At 39.5% G+C, this 20,501-nt stretch overlaps 1 protein-coding gene across 3 annotated transcripts in view; it reads right to left on the reverse strand.

Moving 5' to 3' along the window:
• cep128 (centrosomal protein 128) overlaps nucleotides 1-20,501 on the reverse strand; it is a 56,292-nt gene that overhangs the window by 23,724 nt on the left and 12,067 nt on the right. For all 3 annotated transcript variants that reach the window (XM_023347917.1, XM_023347918.1, XM_014472868.2), the window contains 8 exons: nucleotides 20,369-20,498; nucleotides 18,734-18,873; nucleotides 17,184-17,255; nucleotides 16,822-17,007; nucleotides 9,901-10,089; nucleotides 8,804-9,265; nucleotides 5,469-5,633; nucleotides 2,890-3,054 (listed from right to left, as the gene is read on the reverse strand). In XM_023347917.1, coding sequence (XP_023203685.1) covers nucleotides 2,890-3,054; nucleotides 5,469-5,633; nucleotides 8,804-9,265; nucleotides 9,901-10,089; nucleotides 16,822-17,007; nucleotides 17,184-17,255; nucleotides 18,734-18,873; nucleotides 20,369-20,498 — 1,509 coding nt within the window. The remainder of the gene's footprint in view (nucleotides 1-2,889; nucleotides 3,055-5,468; nucleotides 5,634-8,803; nucleotides 9,266-9,900; nucleotides 10,090-16,821; nucleotides 17,008-17,183; nucleotides 17,256-18,733; nucleotides 18,874-20,368; nucleotides 20,499-20,501) is intronic.

Genomic DNA, 20,501 nt, shown 5'->3' on the forward strand with positions numbered 1-20,501 from the left:
TGGAGGCTGTACAGGGAAAAAAATCTACTGCCAATAAACCCTTTTACTGGTAATAATACCCCTCATTAAGTTGATCACTACTAAGTTTGACTTATTTTAAACGTGATGGATGAGCAATGAGGCAAGGTGTTGGCTGTCAGACTGCATCACCACTGGACCAGAGCGAGAAATCTATAAGCAGATAAAACAGGCTGCCTTCATCAGCCTTCAGCAGGGTTGGGACACTAGGAGCAAGAATCTAAGAGTGTGTGTGCCATGTAAACATGAGGGGGAACATGCGCAAAGCAATAATGTTAGCTGCTAAATCAATGATAATGTCTTCAATTAGTAAAAACAATAAACTGCAGCCTTATTGCTATTTATCAAGGCTGGCACAAGTAGTAATCTGTGATAATCCATTTGAATCAATATTTAATTTTGCTAACAAGGTTTTTTCTTCCTTTTGTTTATTTTCTTAAAAATTTAAACTATTACTGCAGGTTTTGTTTGCCGTGCGCTAGCAGAATCCCCCGGCCGCAGTCAGCACATTTAGTTCAGCGTGTGTGTGCGTGTGTGTTGCAACAGCCAGCCGTGTTCATTTATTTGTCAGAGCGTTGATGTTAAATCAAGCATGGCAGAAAAAGTGTATGACTCATTATTAAATGAGCACAGATATAAAAATTCCTGAAGGCCAAGAGTCTTAAGTATAGCAGTGCTGTAAATTAGGCGATGAAAACCAGCAGGTTTGGATGCTTCGTCAGGTTTAGTCGTGAACCAGAAGTGCTGTGTGTGAATTGACATCTAGGGGGAATTGATGGGCTGACAGCGAAGACAGAAAATAAATAATATTGACTTCTCCAGTGCACTTAACACAATTCATCCTGATCTGTTACATCAGAAACTCCAGAAGACGCAGGTGGGGCCTCAACAATTCCCCAGCTCTCGGTCTCCATATCAACCATTAGACGCTACCTCAATGCTAACAAGTTGTTTGTGAGTGAAAACTGCCCTTTTGGTCCACTAAGGAGACTAAAGCTACGTTCACATAGCAGGTCTTAATGCTCAATTCCAATCTTTTGCTCGAATTATGTATATATATTTTTTGCATAGTCCTTGATGCTACTAATTTAACGCGACCGACATGTAAACTCGATTAAAATCTTGATTTATCATTGCACTTTAGTTTTGATGCATAAAAAACTAAACTGACACTATGATCAGAAATGTTATTTTCGCTATTTTCGCTACTGCTTGTTCCACCAGACCATCAATAAATATCAGTAAATTTGAAAATATGATTAAATGCAGTTACTGTGTGTAATTTAGTGATATAAATCAGACTTTTTTTTAAGTAGATGACAAATGTGAATATTGTTTAAGAACAATATTTGTTAAAAATCCCATCAATAAGAATGATGCGATGATGTGCCATGAAGACACAACCATGCAAGTAGGTAATAAACAGTTTTTTAAAATCATAATCTTTGTCGTTATCACAATAGCGCCACAAAACATTGTGACAAAATTTCAAGTCGCCCATCCCTACTTCAGCCATCGTTTAGGCTCGTATTTTCTGTTTCAGACTTCTTCTGGAGCAGAAATATGGCGCACGTCTCGCATCAATGATGTAAAAATTTTACAAAATCTGACACAACTGTTCAGACTAAAAATGCTTTGAAAAATTTGAAACATATCCAATTTAGCACTGCATATGGAAATGGCTCACATCTGATTTATTTCTGGTGAAAAGATCGGAATTGGGCCGATACGGCTCAAATGAAAAAGTCAAAACTGAGGAAAGAAAAGAAAAGTCAGATCTTGCTTGAAGTTGGAAAAGATTAAACTTTTTGATTGAAAGATTAAACTTCTTGTATAAAAAACACTCCAGATGTGTATGGAGTGAAAATAACAATGCACACTTTTAAGTCTGGTGGAGGACCTGTGATGCTCTGGGCATCTTTCTCTTCCTAAGACCTTAGAAACATTGTTAAAGTGCCTGACACCATAAACTCTTTAAGACAACAGAATGTTTTAAATAAAACTGAAGCCCAAGAGAATCCACATATCTGGTCAAATTAACATATCTGTCCACATATCTGGTCAAATTAACGCAGAAATCGCTCAGTTCAACCTTCTTTCACGTCATCCCACTACCCAGACCTTAAACTTGTATGTATAAAAAAACTGTAAGAAGTCTTAGGAAAAGAATATATATATAATAAATAGTGTGGAAAGAGACATCCATTGTGATATGAAGCTATAGGGTTTATTTTAGGACTGTTTACATCTTTAACATCTTAAACAAAGGGTGCCAAAACTGAAGGAGTGTGTTACATTTCATTTTTATCTCTGAGTCCAGCAATTAAGGACTCAACCCAACAAAGCACGCTTATGTGATTATCAGATCAAAAAATAACTTGAAACTCCACCTGGGAGTAATTAAATGAGTCCACATATTTTCACAGTTACTGTTTTGGCCGTCTAACCAAAGATACACAAGAGGCATAATCAAACCTTTATATGGGAATTTCTCTCATCTGTATCCAAAGCAACCCCACCTCCACCTTCCAGAAGATTTTCCTGCGTTCTCAAACAGAACGATGCCTGTTAGGAAATTCTAATGAACTAACATTCAGGAATGGATTGCAAATCAGGACACAGGGTGCCTCAAACCAAGTGAACCAACTTTTCTTATCTTTAATAATAAAACATTTTCCTGAACACTGAGCAATAATAATAACAGGTCAGCATGAGGGGTCAATCTACTAGTTTGCTTGTTCGTATTTTATCTCTGGTTGATTTCAAAAGGATTTCTATGAGGTATTCAAATAAAACTGGTGGCTTATAGGTATTTTAAATTTAGCCTTTAGAGTACAAAAAACAAAAAAGTAAAACAACTAAAGCCAGTACCTGCAGTTTGTCTTGTCCGTTCCTCGCCAGGCCCCGACAGACTTCATCCAGTTCCTCCCCGAGGGAAGCGAGGACCGTCTCTCGGTCTGCTTCCATCGTCACAATCTTCTTCTCCAGCCTCGAAAGCTCAGACTCGGAAACACGCCTCTGCTCATCAACGCTCACCTGATTAGGATGGCAGAGTCGAGTTTGTTCATCAGAAATCAGCAATAACTTTGTTCATCATCAGCATTCTTAATATTGTTTGCGTTTTTAAAGAGTTGGAGAAGCGGAGGGAAAATGGGTTTCAAACATTTTCTTCAAAATGAAAAGTCAGAGAAAATGCGGAGTGTATTTGTGTTCAGAATAGGGCTGAAACGATTCCTCGAGCGATTCGAGTACCTCGATGATTAAAATTCCTAGAGAAAAATGTATCTGCCTTGAAGCTTCGTTTAATTATATTTTATTATTTAGCGCACCGTGTTCCGGCCTGGTTATTACTTGCGTTGCACAGCGCTCTCACTTCCGCCTGAGTTGTTGACGAAAGCTAAGTGTTAGCCGCATAACGTCCAGTTTTCAAGTTCACCCTGGGAGAATGTTATTGATTGATGATAATGTCTGGGTCTTTGTCGTTTTTCGGGGGACCATTAAGCATCCTTAAAATAACTGGCGCGATGCCTGGAGTACTGTAGTCTTTTCTCCTCCCGGAGCTGCTTCCTGGTGGCGGTTCAGAGCGAACAGGAGGGAAGAACGCTGAAGGTGTATTTATGCAGGTGAGTGGATAGACTGAACACGGCGGGCGGCTGCGCATTAGATAAATAACGTAAGTGTACTTTTATGGATAAACAGGAAAAATTTTCTCATATCATCCCGGTCTCAACAAATGGGTGGCGGAGAGCATCGTGACGCCACGTAGCTGGTAGATGAGTTTCTGTGTGTGACGAAAAAGGTGTCAAATCCCGTCGCTAACATAAACACAAAAGCTATAGATGTCTGTGCAAAGTGAGAGCTCATCTGTTAAATTAACTGAAGATGAATGCATTAAAAAAAGGAGTATAGACATTTTATTATAAGAGCATTTGTGAGCATGTCTCTTTATTATTGAATTGAATATAATTTCAGATTTTTTTATAACTTTTCTTCAGGTTAACTTGGAAAGTGAGCTGTTGTTGTTACGAGATAATTTTCTGAACTACAGAACAATTATTGTTAGGGAAGTTCAACTGTGAAAAATTGGACTGATATTGATAAGCGATAGAAATACTGCTGTTATGTTATATTTACCAATGTTTCACTTGATCTTTTTTTATCTGATTACTCGATTAATCGTAAGAATAATCGACAGATTACTCGATTACTAAAATATTCGTTTACAACAGCCCTAGTTCGGAATAAGACTTTTTAAGACCATTGTGAATTATGTTAAAGTTTATTGGTCTTAGATAATGGCATCATTAAGCCATTATTAATATACTGAAAATGGTCTCAAAATAACATTATCATTTATTGTGATAATTACTGGGGCAATTTATCATCCAGCAAAATTTGTTAGCATGATAGGCTAAATAGTAGCACAAAATATCATGGAGTGTTTTTTGTCTTCATACCGTTATGGTAGCCAGGGATAGTGATTAATCCAGATACTAGTGTCATTATGCTACAATTATTTGAGACATGCTCACTCCACTAAGGTAATTATTCCACTTATTGTGAGACTACTAGCACCAATTAACTGGACCTCTGTTGAATTAGGTCAGTCACTTTAAATGGAGGAAATATTTGTGCAATCACTTATTTTTATTTGTTACTATTTTATAGAAATTAGTTTTTATTTTGACATAAAAGGGGTTTTTTGTGGTATTTTTTTCATAAAAAAAAGCCAAACTATGTTTATCAGGAATTATTTGTAAAAGTAATATAAGGGTGAAACATTCAAGGGGGTGAATACTTTTTAAGGGCACTGTAACATTCTACTGAAACACTCTGAAATCTTGAGGTTCCAATGTTTAAAAATAGAGAGAGAAAAAACAAAGTCAAACATACGGAAGTGTTCTTTATATTTGGGTAGGATCGCCAATATTTCAGGGTTTCTTCCAGGACAAAACCAATCAATACGTCACAGGACAGCAACCTCAGTGAACAGCGCTGCCGTGGGAATACGAATCATTATCTCTACGCCGAGATAATAACCCTCCCATGTTTCATGAATAGGAACCGGGTTTTCTGCACAAGCCAAATTACAAATCAATACACGTCTGCCCAGGAAAAATCCACATGCAACTTATCAGGTCTGTGTCGAGGAGATGAGCTGGCATCAATACTTTATGAAAACGCCTAAAGTCACACTGATAAATAGGATTTTTTTTTAGCAATAGCTGGGATAATATCATCATATAATCCAAACACAAATAAAAGGAAGTGAAAGAAATAAAGAAGGACAAGATATGCATGTTTGCTTTCAATATGACGCATTAAGTCGGTGATGTTTGAAGTCAGTCCTGCATGTTTTTAGGTTGCACTATGCAGATACTGTTGTAAAATAAAATGGCCTCCATTCACAAATACGAACCCCAAATCCCACCGAGGCAAGCTTGGCTTACTTTGTCTTTTAGTTCCTGCTTGAGTTGCTGGTATTTTCTCTGCAGAAGAGAATGTGCGCCGTCTTTAGTGTGCAGCTGCGCCACCAGCTTATCACACTCATCCTTCATCTTGTCCAACTTGATGTGCAGCGCCACGCGGAGCTCCTTGTCTGACGCTGCGTCCGCCTGCAGGAGGACAGGAAGGGACGGGTTTTCAGAACCGCCGTGTACAAACGGGTAATCATTTCAGCTCATGCTAGTGGGATTTTGCAGGTCAAAAAAGGTCAAAACGGAAACATGACGTGGTTTCGAAAGTAGTCGCGCATCAATGAACTTACTTTTGTTCTGTCAAGTCACAACTGATATGTTGATTATTTTCTGGATTAACTGACTGGACATCAAAAGATACTTAATAGATTTTCTTTCTATAGAATTTGAAATGAGTGAAGCTAAAACTTTTACCTATAAGTTCTAGGTAGAAAATATTTACAAAGCTTTTTTAAAATCTAAAACGTAATATATATATATATATATATATATATATATATATATATATATATATATATATATATATATATATATATATTTATTTATCTTTTGAACAGCTAGGGCTAAATTACAACTCTGTATATGTTGTTCTTTCAGTAATTGGCCTTTTTTTTGTCTGTACACTCCAGCTAGCGATTAATCAATTACTAAGTTAGTGAACAATTATTTCAGTAATTGATTCATCATGATTAATCATTTCAGCCCTGATGCTGAAGTCATATTCTTGATCTCAATGCAACAGAACACCTTTAGGAATCGATTAGAGCTGAAACTTATCTAACATCAGTGTTTGACCTCACAATTCCTCTTCTAGAAGGATTTACCATAAAGTTACTACTAAACTTTGTGAAACGCCATGCGATACGGAATGGCATTATTGTAGCTGCAAAGGTTGGACAAATGGCAAATTAAAGCATTAGTACAATGAGCGGGATGGTGTGTGCGTAAAGTCATGCATATGTCTTCAGTCAGTTGATAAACTCCAGGTTCCTGTATAAATCAAGTACCAAAATAAAATTACAAAGCCTGTTTTTTCATCCACTTCATAATGTCTTCACTTTGCATTGGTGCATCATATGACTCCTCCCCACCTTCCCAAAAGATACGTTCAACTTGGTGGTTGTAACACATGAAAAAGCTCAAAGAATAATACTACGTTTGCTGACTCTGTGTCTGTCCACAATGTCTGAAAAGTTTTAAAGAAAAGCTTCAGAAGGGCGAGTTTCATAAAAGAAAAATAACGCTACACTCTCAAACAAATCAAAGTGTTAGGAAAAACAGTGACAAAAGACAAGAAGAGATAAGAGCGACTAGAAACAAAAAAATAGGGCTAAAAAAAGAAAAAAACAAAGCGGGAACTGGAATTGCAAAATACCAAATTAGAACTGAAGGGAAGCAGAAAGAAAAGGATTAAGATAGATAATAATATGTGCTTTCTGGATGTGTATGGAGGTGTGTGTGTGTGTGTGTGTGGTGAGGGGTTCTTTGGGACATCTGGTGCACACCCTCAGGCAAGTTTTTAAGAACATTCCAGCAAATGCCCTTGTCCTTCCCACACTCAGAAATGACACCATTTCAATGAGCTATGTCAGATATTAATGCAGTTCGAGCGGCTAATGGGCTAAACTCAAGCATATCAGGGAGGGCCGCGCCCCTCAAGAAGCCGTACACCCGGGGGGGTGGAAGGAGGAGCGGCTCATCATCGGAGATACTGAACATCAAGGAGGAGGGCGAGGTAAGCAGATCCTCTGCCATCTCTGATGCAGCCTTGATGAGACGACCGAGGTCTGATCTCTGTGGAGTTTTTTTTTCTTCTTTTTAAATATTCACGCTTGGAGGTTTGGCGCAGCCCCTGAAGAACCGCGGGTGCGCCGCACGCCATTAAGAACGCCGGTGATCCTTGGGTGTATGCGGAGGACAGAGCTTCAGCCGACGAAAGAAATTACTTTAAATGAGAGCATTTCCTCCGCGTGTCGGCGGGTCGGAAATATCCCAGATGTTCAGCGAGAACCAATCGGATTCTGATTGCTAATAGGCGCTCGTTGTGGGCGGGAGGTGAACAGAATCCCTGCGGCTGGTTTGTGATTTTAAACATTTAAGGAGATTTGCACAAATTAAGGACACCAGTTACACCTGAAACATTATGCGGCGATAGAGGCGGCATTGGATATTTAAGAGGATTTGATTGGGATTTCATAAGAAATACTAAATAATTTCCCCTGACAAGAGTCAGATAAAGAGATTACGACCAGCATTGTGAGAGGGGTTGCTTAAGGTTGGAGGCATGAACTAGAGGTTTCAGAAAATCTAATTTAAGACTTTTAAAACCTTTTGTAAAGCCACCTTGAATGAATTTTAAGACTGAAAAAAATGGTAAATAGAGGCAGTTGTTGGGGCATCCTGCTTTATCGTAGTTCCTGTTGCTCTCTATAGCCTTTACCCCAGGTGTCAAGCTTAAAGGATGTAGATTTTGATCACTGCGAATTTATGCAGCACACTGGTACATAAATTTGCTCTAATCCATAAGACACAAAAAAGCTAGCTAGCTAGGTAGCTACAAGAATATATTAGCAGGTGGTTAGCAGCAGCCCCAACCGCCTTGCGTCACAGAACGCAATAAAGATGTCTGCAAGTGACTCAATCTAAAAACTAAAAGTCCCAGGAGAAATTAAATAAAGGAATGTACGCTATTAAATAGTCCTGCAAAGACAAAATTTAAGACCTGTGAAAAATGAATCTAAGGCCAGCATACAAATTTTTTTTGAAAAATTTTATATAAAAACATGAAAATATAGGATGGTTGGGGGATCCTTCACTTACAATGCATATTGCTCTCTAGAGCCTTAACCCCCTTAGTGCCAAGCTTAAAAGTTTGGGGGGGGTTTGCACAGAAAGCATCTAGTTTTTTTATAGGTTGGCAACAGAAGTGTCCAGTAACTGGTAATAAAATTAGACTTAAAAATGACACAAAAAAACAATAGCTAGCAAAGTTATATTGTCAACTAGTTAGTGGCAACCTCAACTGACTCAAGTCAAAGAACATAACAAAGATGTCTGGTCGTGCGACTCAATCGTTTGTTACAGAAAATTCCTGCAAGAAAAAAAACTACATAGACTAACTAGATAGTCCTGCCAGGACAAAACTTAAGAGCTGTGATTAATGTATTTAAGGCCAGCTTTACATTTTTTAATGAACTGCAATGTTCTGATGCTTCTAAACATACAAATTAACAAGCTACAGGTCATATTCCTTAAGCTGAGACAGACTTTTAAAATAGCTCAGATGTAATGAAGAGCAAATCTCCTACCTTAACTTCTCTTAGTTGTGTACTCAGTTCATCATTTTCCTGTCGGCAGAGTCTGAGCATTTCCTGCACTTCCCGATCCTTCCTGGTCCGGTCGTCTTTGACTGTCACTGCCATGTTATTCAGTTCCTTCTGATGGACCTCTCGCTCCAGCTGCAGCTGCTGGCTCAGAGTGGCTCGCTCCTCCTGTAGCAGCGTCAGCTTGGCCTGCAGCTCCGTTGTGGCCCTCTGCACGTCCTTCCGGGTGTTGTCCTCATCGGTCAGTCGCAGGGACAGCTGGGCGTGCGCGGCGGTCATCTGCTTTAAGGTGGTCTGGAGCTCAGCCTTAGCCTCCTGGTCCCTCTGGAGACGGCGGGCTTGAACGTCAGCTTGTTCCTCCAGTATGTGGTTCTCTTCTCTCAGTCTCGCAATGGTGGACGTCTGACGCTGAGACTCCTGCTGCAAGGCGGCCGAGGCCTCCTTCACCTGGGGTTAAAATCAATGTTAGCACCTTATAGGATTCAGCTAATGCCTTTGGCTTTAGTTTTGACCTTTCATGGGACGAAAGGATAGAAGGACAAAAGAGACAAAGCGAGGACAGGAGGAAAGGACTGAGGAAAAGAAGGAGAAAGGAAAAAAAGTATGGAAAGGAGGTAAGGCCAGAAAGAAGGAAGGAAAGAAAGGTATGAGGAAGGAAAATAGCTGGAAGGAACAGAGGGAAAGAAGGAAGGATGGGAAGAGGAAGGAATGAAGGAATAAAGAACAGAAGGAAAGGACAGAGGGAAGAAATGAAGTAAGTAAGGGAGGAAAGAAAGGACAGAGAGAAAAAAGGCAAGGAGGAGGGAAAAAGTAGGGAAGAAAAGAAAGAAATTACAAAAAAGGCAGAAAGTAAAGAAAGATGGGAGGAAGGAAAGAGAGGAAAAATTTCTATGACAATGACAATTTAAAGGTTGTAAATACAAACACCTTTTCTATATTATGTCTCCATATTTATAGTATTTTCAACAACAGCACGCCGTCCAAACTTAACAACTTCTATTATCATCCCAGACTCCTGATAAATGCTTTGTTTCTCTGACGACTATAAGAACAGAGCTATCTCTAGACGGTGAGCCACACACCTCTCGGATCTCCTGCTGCAGCGCCAGTTGCCTCTGGTGGGCCTCCGACAGCTCCACGCCCTTACGGTGGAGCTCCTCCTCGCGCTGGGACAAACGGCCGAGGGCCTCGCCCAGCTCCCTGCGGGACGCCTCGGCCTGCTGGCTCAGCGCCTGCAGCTGGGCCTGGGAGCGCTCCGTCTCCCTGGAGACCTAAAGGGAGAAAATCACAACCAAATGAGGGAGGAGGAGACGATAAGAGGGGTACTAGTCGGAGGGGGCGGGGGGGAAGAGGAAGACATGAGTAATGACAAATGAAGAGAAGAAGGTACGCAGAGGAGCTCTAACAATAATGATGTGAGGAAGAAAAGAATGACAGAGAGACAGAGCGAGAGGAACATATGCAGTACCAGGTCTTAGCTGATAGGAAAACGCCAACACTCAGCGTTCCGATAAAGGGACAATGGTCAGGTCTGTTCCAGGCAGATTGCTGCTAATGCTCCGGCTTTGACTGGAATTTGCAAAGACTTTGCAGCAGCTCAGAACCTAATCATTTAATTGAGCACTTGATTCTCTCCCCTAATTTATTAAGAGGGCAGAAATTATTTTGCAATTAATTCGCGTCACGTAGAATACGCCAGGTGGGAGTCTGTCTTGTCTTGTCTTCCTGGTATAAGAAGCGTGACGGTTGCTTACTGGGAGTTTGGAGGTGACTCTCTGTACAAATGGACTGGAAAAAACACTGGGAGGTGACTTTTTAAGCTAATGAAAACTGTCAGCTATTAATTATTCCGCTAAATCCAACCACTGGAACAAAACCGAGCGAATGTATTGCTGTAATGAAGTACATTTGGGTCTGTAACGCTGCGTCGTGTTTTAAAACTCAGAAGAAATCCAGTGCTCTCCATTTATCAAGAGATGATTGCATACTGCATCTCAAAGTAGAATATCATTAGAAGAATTTTAAAAGAATGAAACTAGTACCTGAAAAATAAGTAAAAATGACACAAAATATGAATACAGAAATGTTATGCAAAACCTTATCCCTTCATGGGGAAAACCCATTCACATGGAGGGAAGGTCATAGAAGGTCACTGCAAATAAAATGGTCTCACACCATGTTTAGGTTTTTTCTTGTTCTGTTTTGTTTGGTTGATTTGTTCAAACTGACACAAACTGAGCAGTAATGGAGTAAATATGAAGAATAAATCTCAGGGTTTCCTCCAGTGCATTATAAGCCTGGTGGGCCACCAGGCTTTACTTATGCCCCTCCTCCCCAGGCTAAGCATTGCTTATTTTTTTTAAGTTTTTTAAAAATGTTTGCATTTTTTTAAGACTTTATAGTTGGTGTTCAGGTATTAATATTCCAGTCTTTTAATAACACATACCGGTAATCATCAAGTGATATTTTGAAATTTCCTGTCACCTTTAAACACTTTTTAACTCAAAAACACGGCGGGTCGCTGGATGAATGACTGCCCTAGCGCTCAACCACCGGGGCTTAGCAAGTTTTCTGGGGGAATCCTGGAAAGCTCAACAAATGTCATGTTACCCACATGTTATAGCGCTCATAGTGGCAGGATTAGGTACTGCAACGATTGCATTTTTGTGATCAGCCGTTTTGCTTATGGAAAGCATGCAAAGAAAGGCAGAGTATTATCTCTCCACCTGTGTAGGGACTTGGCTAAGCTTTGTTTGTAAGGTGATAGTTTACATTTTACATAGAAGAATCAGTATTGATGTACATTTTGAGTCCTAATTTTATTTGAGTAAGTTTTATGGATGATTGTTTTAGCTTCAGTCAGGCATGTGTAGCTCGGTTAACAATGGCATAATGTAGAATAATTGCGCAATATCAGAGGTTCATTTCTATGTTTTATTTACAGTTCCATAATTTGTTCTGGAAACACTGTCAGAAAGCATTTTACTGAGCATTTGTTATTACACAGTTACCTGTATGGCGTAACTGTGTAATCCAGGAAGTGATTCTTTGGAACAGTCCTTGCACACATGGTTTCAGTTTTATAGTCGTTGAGCATTGCTAACTCTGTTGCTAATTTTTCCAAATCAACCACATAGTTGGGCTTAAGAGTCAATACCCAAAACTTTAACACAGATGTGGAATTTTATTCAACTGAACATTTACAAAATGGCCAAGAAAATTAGAGCTTTAAAATTTATCTGTAAAGAATTTGAATGGGGAAGGTTAGCGTGCTAAAGATAGCTAAACCGCTAAATAAAAAATTCTCTCACCTTAATGTCAATCACTGGGAATGATTTTATTATTTTCCAAATCCAGCAACCAACAAAGGGAGCCATGTTGAATGTGTTGCTACTCAGGAGCGATAGTATTAGCAACGCAACCTGGAAAACTGACATAAGTGCATGACCTCTGTAGCTAGCTCTGTAGCATGTTACATTTTTTTGAACATTCCATAGTTATCACTCTGCAGTTTTATCTTGAATTTGAAGATAAAGACAATGTTGGAAAAAAGAGAATCATAACCAACCAATAAAATGAAAATATTCAGTTTCACATTCAGTTTCAGTGATCTGATCTTTAACAAACTAAATAAAACTCATCAGGAAAACTGGGCCTAATTTATTTGTCATCTCTCATATTGTCTTTTTTTTTTTAGCTCTTCTTTATGCGTTCCTATTTTTTTTAGCCATCACAGGGAAAAAAAGGCAAGTGCAGGTCATTTTAAGATACATGATCAAAAGTTTAATTAATAGGGAAGCAGACGGGGGGGGGGGGGGGGGGGGGGCACAGCTTGATTCAGACATATGCAGAAAGTCTCAGGTAAATTTGTTAATCTTCCTTTCTGTGTTATGAGTGTTTTCACATTTAGAAATGCAAAAATGGAAAGAGTGCAGCCTTGTTATGCTGATTAGTGCGTTTGGAGGATGTGGGTGTTGAAAGCACCTCATGTCTATACTCGGAGACATTATGTTGAGTTTCAGTGAGACAGATGGAGGGATCAGTCAGGGGGGAAAAAAAACCTGAGACTTCAAATTGAATGAAATAGATGGGATGCTGTGCTAAAGAGAGCTCCAGTCACACAAAGGAGTGCCGGCAATGAGACACCAGTGGAGAAACAGAGGGCTGTATGAGGAGCACAGCTTCACACTGAGCTAAATTTACAAAGAATCTGTCAGTAAACCTTGTTACCGACTACCAGCTCTGAACTAACTGAAGCGTTTCTTGAAGCACACATGTACCGAGCATTGGAGAAAGTGTTCATAGCCCTAATCCTTTCCGTTTTTTTCATGTTAAAACCACAAACTTTAATACATTTGATTGGGATTTTATGTGACCAAATAGTTCATAATTGCCCGCTTTTCACTCAGGTTTCTAAACAAAATCAGATGCAAACAATTAAAGGGGCAGTATTTTGTATTTTCCAGGTACATAGTGCCATTTTATACCATAATTACCTTCAGTTGCTATAAAATTGCTATAGGTATATCAAATAAGACTTAAAAGAAATTTTACTTTGCAATTTAATGCCTTGAAATTGGGCCTACATCTAATTCTCTCCGCCTACAGGAAGTCATCACAACATTGCTCCTCTATTAACCCTTTATCAACCCTTTGCCAGCATTGCACTGCCAAATAGCTCCTATAATGAGCTCAGCAAATGCGCAGTTTCATCAGGTGTTTGCTAATTGCTGCTGGCTAGTCTGAAGGAGCTGAGTGGGGCAGACGCAGAGGAAAGGTGCAACAATCCAGGTATGTTTTTGATAAGGGAATAACATCATATATATGATGTAAAACTAAAAAAAAACTAGAAAACTATTAATACTGAAAAGAGACAAGTGTGTTTCATAAATGGTTGATAAAGTTCAGTCTATTGGTGCCTCGCAATGTTCAACAGATCAAAGATACATATTTTAAATTTTTTAAAAAATAGGCGAGAAAAGCTCAAAATAAAACTAATGCCAAGGGTGAAAAACAGAGGCCAAAAATGGTAAGTATTTCACGTATCAAATCAAAGTGAATACTCCGTTACATGTTGTATAGTGTCTAAAATGTCTTAAACTATCCATTCTCTACAAATCTGACTTTCAGAACTGCAGAAAGAGAGTCTGGTAGAGAAATATTTGGTTTTCTCCTCATAGCCCGAAGGCATCACTTTTGGATTTGAGAAGAACTATAGAATCATTGATCTCCTCACGTCTCAGAGCATCAACGCTATAGAAGTCGTGCATCAGCCACAGTTTCTATCTAAGATGATGCAACAAAGAAAGCCGAGACCTACATGATCATTGGTCCGGCCAACCCGGTCAATATGCTGTGAAATATAGAACGAGATAGAGAGGTTGAGCTAGAGTAGATGAAGGCTGAAAGACATAAAAAGATAACTGACTGCAGAGTTTGAATCTGTGTGCTTGTTTATGTTGATTTTGCTATCAAGAGTTTGTGTGTAAGCCCAATAAATACCAATAACATCTGGAAACTGAGCCAATGGTTGTTTCAATATGAAAATTTGGGCCAATATCGATATCCGAAACCAATACTGCTGTTACAGACAATAACCAATATTTACTAATATTGTATATATTATAAACATATCACAACCTTTTCGAAATTTTGAAAAGCAACGACCACACCGCTGGCTTCACCAATACTTCATTTTAAACTTCCCACAATCCTGCGCTGCATCACTGTCACCTGACCAAACAAATATCAAATGTCCAACCTCCTCCACTCCCTTTCTGGAAATCACAAAATTGATTTTTTCCTGTTTTTAATGTTGGCAACTTTTAATTATCGGAACACCACCAATATGGTGTAAAAAGAAAAAAAAAAGTTGCGATATTGTCCGATACCGATGTTGGTGCTGATATATTGTGCCTCTCTAAGTATTATTTATCATTTAGATTGAAGAAAATTGGGATAATAATTGTGTCTTATTCTGAAAATAGTAAGTTCTAATTAATAATGTTTGCAAAACCCAAATACTGATTTCATAGTTTGGATTCTAATGCAGTTTAATCATAAAATACCAAATAGCAGTCCTCGTTCCAAAAGAGCATCAGTTAATATCAATACCGTATTTCAAGGCATTAAATTGCAAAGTAAACATATATTTAAAAAACTACCGGACCCACCCACCAGGTTACATCTGCACATGCTCAGTTAGCAATAGTCATCCCACTAATTCCAACTTAGCGACTGTCACAGTTTCTTGTTATAAAAATAATTAGTATTAGTAAAAACTGTGTTCTTACTGGAACTACTTTACCTAAATAGTGCATTGAAATGGGTTATTTAAGAATGGTTAAGCTTAGCTTTTATCTGCAGCCTCTTGTTGCTTGTGTATCTTCAGCCCAGCTAAGCTACCACTTCCTGCAGATAATGAGGAGCCTGGTGTGACATGCTTGCTCTCTTGGATGATAGTCGGTATTTTTCCAGCTCGTTGGTGCTTTATTTCTGCTTTCCACACTCGTGTTTTTGTTGGCCGGACGGTATTCGACGGTAGGTAAAGGAATCTTCCTGTCTTTTTGTTTCCTTTTCAGGTGGAAGCACACAGCTCGGTAAATCTGGCGGAGTGACGGACTTGGTAATTGGATCATTTTGTACTGTGGGACACCATCCCAATCTGCTGCCTTTTGGCTGATCTGACCGGGCACCGTCACACAATCCAGGATTCAACCAGCTGTTTCTCTCTTCTGTTGAATTTCAGCACACGGTGAAACAGAACTCGGCTGTTTCACTTTGGTGAATAAGTGGAAAAAGGTTTGTCTCACCTACAGAGGTCTTATGGGAAAGTTTGTCTAAAGTCAAATTAGTTTCTCAGACCTTTTTGACGTTCCAACCTAAAAGGAAGTGTGAGGAAGTCAGCAGAAAACAGAATGCGAGTTAGAAAGCAAACAAGAGACGGCACACTGCTGTAGCCCTTTTTATACTGTAGTTAACCAATATGCACACAACCATGACAAACCACCACATCTGTTGAGGCTACCAGCTGGGGTTGAAACGATTATTCAAAGTAACTGTGAGGAATCCATTATTGAAATAATTGTCAACTAATTTAGTCATTGATTAATCATTAATTGCAATATAAAGGCTAAAAATAGCTTTTTTTTTTGATAGAATAACACCCTCAAAGTAGTAATTAAGCCAAAACTGTACAAAAATGTATACACTTTGTTTTTTAGAATAAACCAAAACATTGTCTGCAAATATATTCTACTGAGAACTCCTCAAATGATATAACTTTAGCCTCACCCGGATCAAATTTTGTAAAAAGAAAATCTCCTATTGAGCAAATTTGGATATAAAATCATTACTCAGTTAATCAAGAAAATAGTCAACAGATCAGTTCTATAGAGATATCAAAGTTTTGGAGCAAACCTACCTAAGCATGACACTGCCACCACCATGTTTCCCTGTAGCTATAGTGTTCTTTTGGTTAATGTGGCAGCCGATAAATAGATTCACAAACACCAAACCAAGGAATATTAGCTCTCTAAATTCAGTATGTTTTAGTTAGTTTTATAAACATACAATATAGTCCCAGTTGGTCATAGTTTTCCCCCATTAATTACTGTTTTTATTTATCACGGTTAACGATTTCGCAGTTCCAGCTTTTGTTATTTTGTTTAGTTTTAGTTAACTATAATAGCCTTGGTCTGAATGTTTTTTTTGGAAAGAAAAAAAAACTTCTTCTATCGTCTGTAAATTTACAGCTTATTCCAGACACATGGAGAAAACAGGAGACTGTCGTCACATGTACGATACAAGCAGCAGAAACTCATGGACAGAACTGCACTTTGCTTCTTGGCAGCATTACACATGCTGTGTAACGAAGCTAGCAGTCAGTCAGTTTTGTTGTTGTGAAACAGTAAGAACTATTTTTTTCACCCCAAATATTGAAAGCACATAACTGAAGCTGGACTGAAACTGTGGAGAAGTTTGTGAGTGATGGCTGGACCGACCTGCAGGGCCTTCTCTTCATGGAGTCGACCTTGAACCTCAGCATCCTCCAGCTCCTTCTGCAGCCTCCTGCACTTCGCCCTCCACTGGCGCACCGCTTCTTGGGCCCTGGTCTTCAGCTCGTTTTTGCTCTTAGCGCTCTCCAGCACCAAGGCCTCCATCTCCCTCCTCTCTGTCTGCCCGCGGCTCTGAAACGACCATTCAACTCCTCAATAAAGCCCACATTCGTTCCTCAAGACCCCGTAACCGCAATGGAAGGGGAAAGAAAAAGATTTACAGCTCCCGTTTTTACAATGCTTTGTCCCAGAACAGAGGTACTACACTACATTTACACGTGGCAGGCTTTTGATTGAATTTAAATTACCTGCAGGCTTTTCAGCTGGTCCAGAATTCGCAGATGCTGCTCTTCCCGCCCCTTCATGTCAGATGAGAATTCCTTCCATGTTGGGGAGAAGAAAGGTCAAGCGAGAAACCTCGGTTGGAGAAAATTTAAAAAAATAAAAACACTTTGGGAACTTTCTGTCCCTGTCCGTGCTCAGCCTAGCAACCGTTTCTCTTCATCTTCTCTCAAAGACAGGTCAGAGAAGGTTCAGTCGTTCCAACATCTGGATGTCTTACGATTAAACGCTGAAAAGTGGCCCAGAGAAAATCAAGACGACTTTGAAGTTTCGAGTTTGGCAGCAGAATAAAGACAAGGCAAAGCAACATAGCTGCCATTTTGATGCTTCCACTGAATAAGGATGTTAGTTAGGGGTAATTAGTCAAACGCTGATTAGTCTTCTACATATAAACCCATCCGGCTCATTATGCTTCATTTTTGTTCACTTACCTCCAAAGGGAAAAATTTCTTTTTGTCTATTTGATCCAAGTGTAAAATCCATGAGAAGAGCCCCAGGTGATGCATGCAGACACCCACCACATGGCTTCACACCTGATCTGTTACGGGCTGGGTGTGGGAGTTTAGACACGATTTCAATGAGCTCAGACGATGGTGCCGAAAAGCTTAAAACGTAGCCAATTGTTGGCATCACTGGAACCAAACTCAATCTGGAGTTTCAACATGAAATGTTGGGATTTCCTTTTTACAGTCAAGTGTGTAATACAGTCTGTCTTCTACTGAATTATAAGCGATATAATACAGTAGAAGAAGAAGTCATAACATCTGACCCTCTACTTGGACAGTCACCAAATCTGGAGTTCATCCCCATTAACGCTTAAGCTAAAAATTGTGTTTATTTTTTAACTGCGTTCCTACATATCTTTCTCAAAAGGAAGGAAAGTAAGAAAAAAGGACAGAGGGAAGGAAAGAAGGAAGGAAAAGAGAAAAGTAGGAAGGAAGCAAATAATTGAACAAAAGTATGGATGAAAGAAGAGAAGGACACAGGGAACAAAGGGGCACAGGATGAAAGGAGAGAAGGAAGGAGAGAAGAAAATGGGGAGGAAAAGAAGGATGGAAGAATAAATTGCAGGAAGGATAGAAGGAAAGAATAAGAGGGAAAAATGGCACGAAGAAAGGAGGGAAGGACCTACAGAAGGAAAGGACTGAAGGATTGAATGAAGGACAGAAGGGTCAAGGAGGGAAAGAAGTAAGGAGGCAAGGATGGATTGAAGTAAGGAAGGAAAGTAGGAAGGAATAATTGAAGGACAGAATAATTGAATGAAAGAAAAACTGAAAGAAGGGAGGATGGAACAAACAAAGAAAGGAAAGAAGAAAATAAGGAAGAAACAAAAAAGGAAGAGAAGAAAGAAAGAAGGAAGGATGTAGACAATGAGACCAGGAACAGAGTTTGCCCATTCTTATGGCAGATCTGGAAAATACTTGAGTCAAATTCCAGACTGCGTAGGAACCTCACATGCTCCTGTATCTCCAGAGAAAATAAAAAGATGGCCGACACCTGACTCTCTGGAACGCACCTTGACCTGTAAACTGAGTCGCAGATTCTCTCTCTCCTTACTCTCCAGAGTCCTCCTCAGCTCTTCCACCTCGCTCCGGACAGAGGCCTTGAGGAGCTGCGCCCGCAGCTCAGCCACCTCTTTTTCCAGCTCACTGTAATCTGTGTGACACACACACACACACAAACACACACCCGCCGGCTGAATCCATGTCCAAAAGGTCTGAGCAGCAAAGGAGAACACATTCAAAAAGCTTCAACACGTATTCATTCCCCTGAAAAACACCCAAAACCTTTTATGATATTTCCAACCTTGTTTTAATGAAATACTTCAAATTTATGTTCGGAGTTGGAAAAATCGCATCAAAACTTTCTTTGTAATTTCTGCGTTTTCACTGGCTGGGTATCAATCTCTGAGTCATATCCTTCTTTGTGCTCGGAGCTGATCACACTTTGTTGGCTTAGTGAATTTTATTACTTTTGCCTCGTGATACTTTGCTTTGTCATACTGGAAATAACGCAGTTGATCGCCTGATTAATGAAAGATTTTGATTTTCTTTTTCCTTTCTTTTTTGCGGGGGAAAAAAAATGACCTTCTATGTATCAGAATAAATGTTCTCCTTTTTATTTGTGTACTTCCGGCAGAAATTCAGCGTGTCCTTGTAGTTTTCGTTGACAGATGTGGTTTTGCTTCTTGCCACAAGGACGCTGGTTTGAAGGTCGCCTCTTCATTGTCCTTCCACATATGCTCTCCCACTCACCTGCTGCCACCATGTGCAACCCTTTTCAACACTCTGAAGTGTGCAAAGTGATAATATCTGCACACTTTCTAAACAATAATTTGTTCTGTTTGTCTCTATTTCACTGGAAACCGTCTCTTAATTCAGTTAGCACGACGGATTTCAGCTGAAATCTTTACCAGAATCAACATGTTAGTGGATGATTTAGTGAAAGGAAAATCTTTTTTCTTCTTCTTTTTTCTCTGTTTAGTCACGTTTCTCAATAATTCGCTGGAAGTTTGGTCACACAGAAAAATCCAGCTCTACATTCTCATTCACGCTGGATAAAGTTTATTATGTTGTGTGTGGACTTTTACTATCCGAGGTTCAGAAAATGGATTTTATAAAGTTTGGCACCCTTATGAGAAATGTACTACTACTGTCTCTGAATGGTCCCCCTTCTCACGTTTATGTAATTTATTAATTTTTATTATTATTTTCCTCTTCATACATATTTGTGGATAACACATTTTACTGTCATGGGTTTATCTAAACTTCATTTGTTGTGTTGGTTTTTCTACTTTGTGCAAATGTATTTTTTATTTTACCTCTGTTTAGTTTTGCGTGTGTGTGTGTTTGATCTCTGTGGATCTGTTCATGGGTTAAAATCTGTTTAAATTTGATCATGTCATTTTGCATCATACCTATCAATGTATTTCTAATAGTCAATAAAAAAAGACATTTGAAGAAGTTGTTCGATCACACTGAGCAATGATCTAAAGTGTCATTTCAAGGACACAAATATGAAAATGAAGTCGTAACACAGGAGGAAGCAGGTGTTGCTTTCAAAAATCACAGACAGGGCGAATCTTTAAACCGATCATTTCCTCTGCCTTCCGTTCCCCTGACAACCCAGCTATCCGACCCGTGTAGCTGACCTCTTCCTCCTTCTCGCTCGGAGTGGCTGGAACACAGCTGGGCGCCGAGCTGAGACGTCTCCGTTGGCGGCCGGTGAACCACCGTCTTCTCCGCCCTCGTCCTCAGCAGCTCGCCACGCATGTTTTCTACCTG

Source organism: Xiphophorus maculatus, chromosome 15 (genome assembly GCF_002775205.1).
Source record: "Xiphophorus maculatus strain JP 163 A chromosome 15, X_maculatus-5.0-male, whole genome shotgun sequence".
Lineage (NCBI taxonomy): Eukaryota > Metazoa > Chordata > Actinopteri > Cyprinodontiformes > Poeciliidae > Xiphophorus > Xiphophorus maculatus.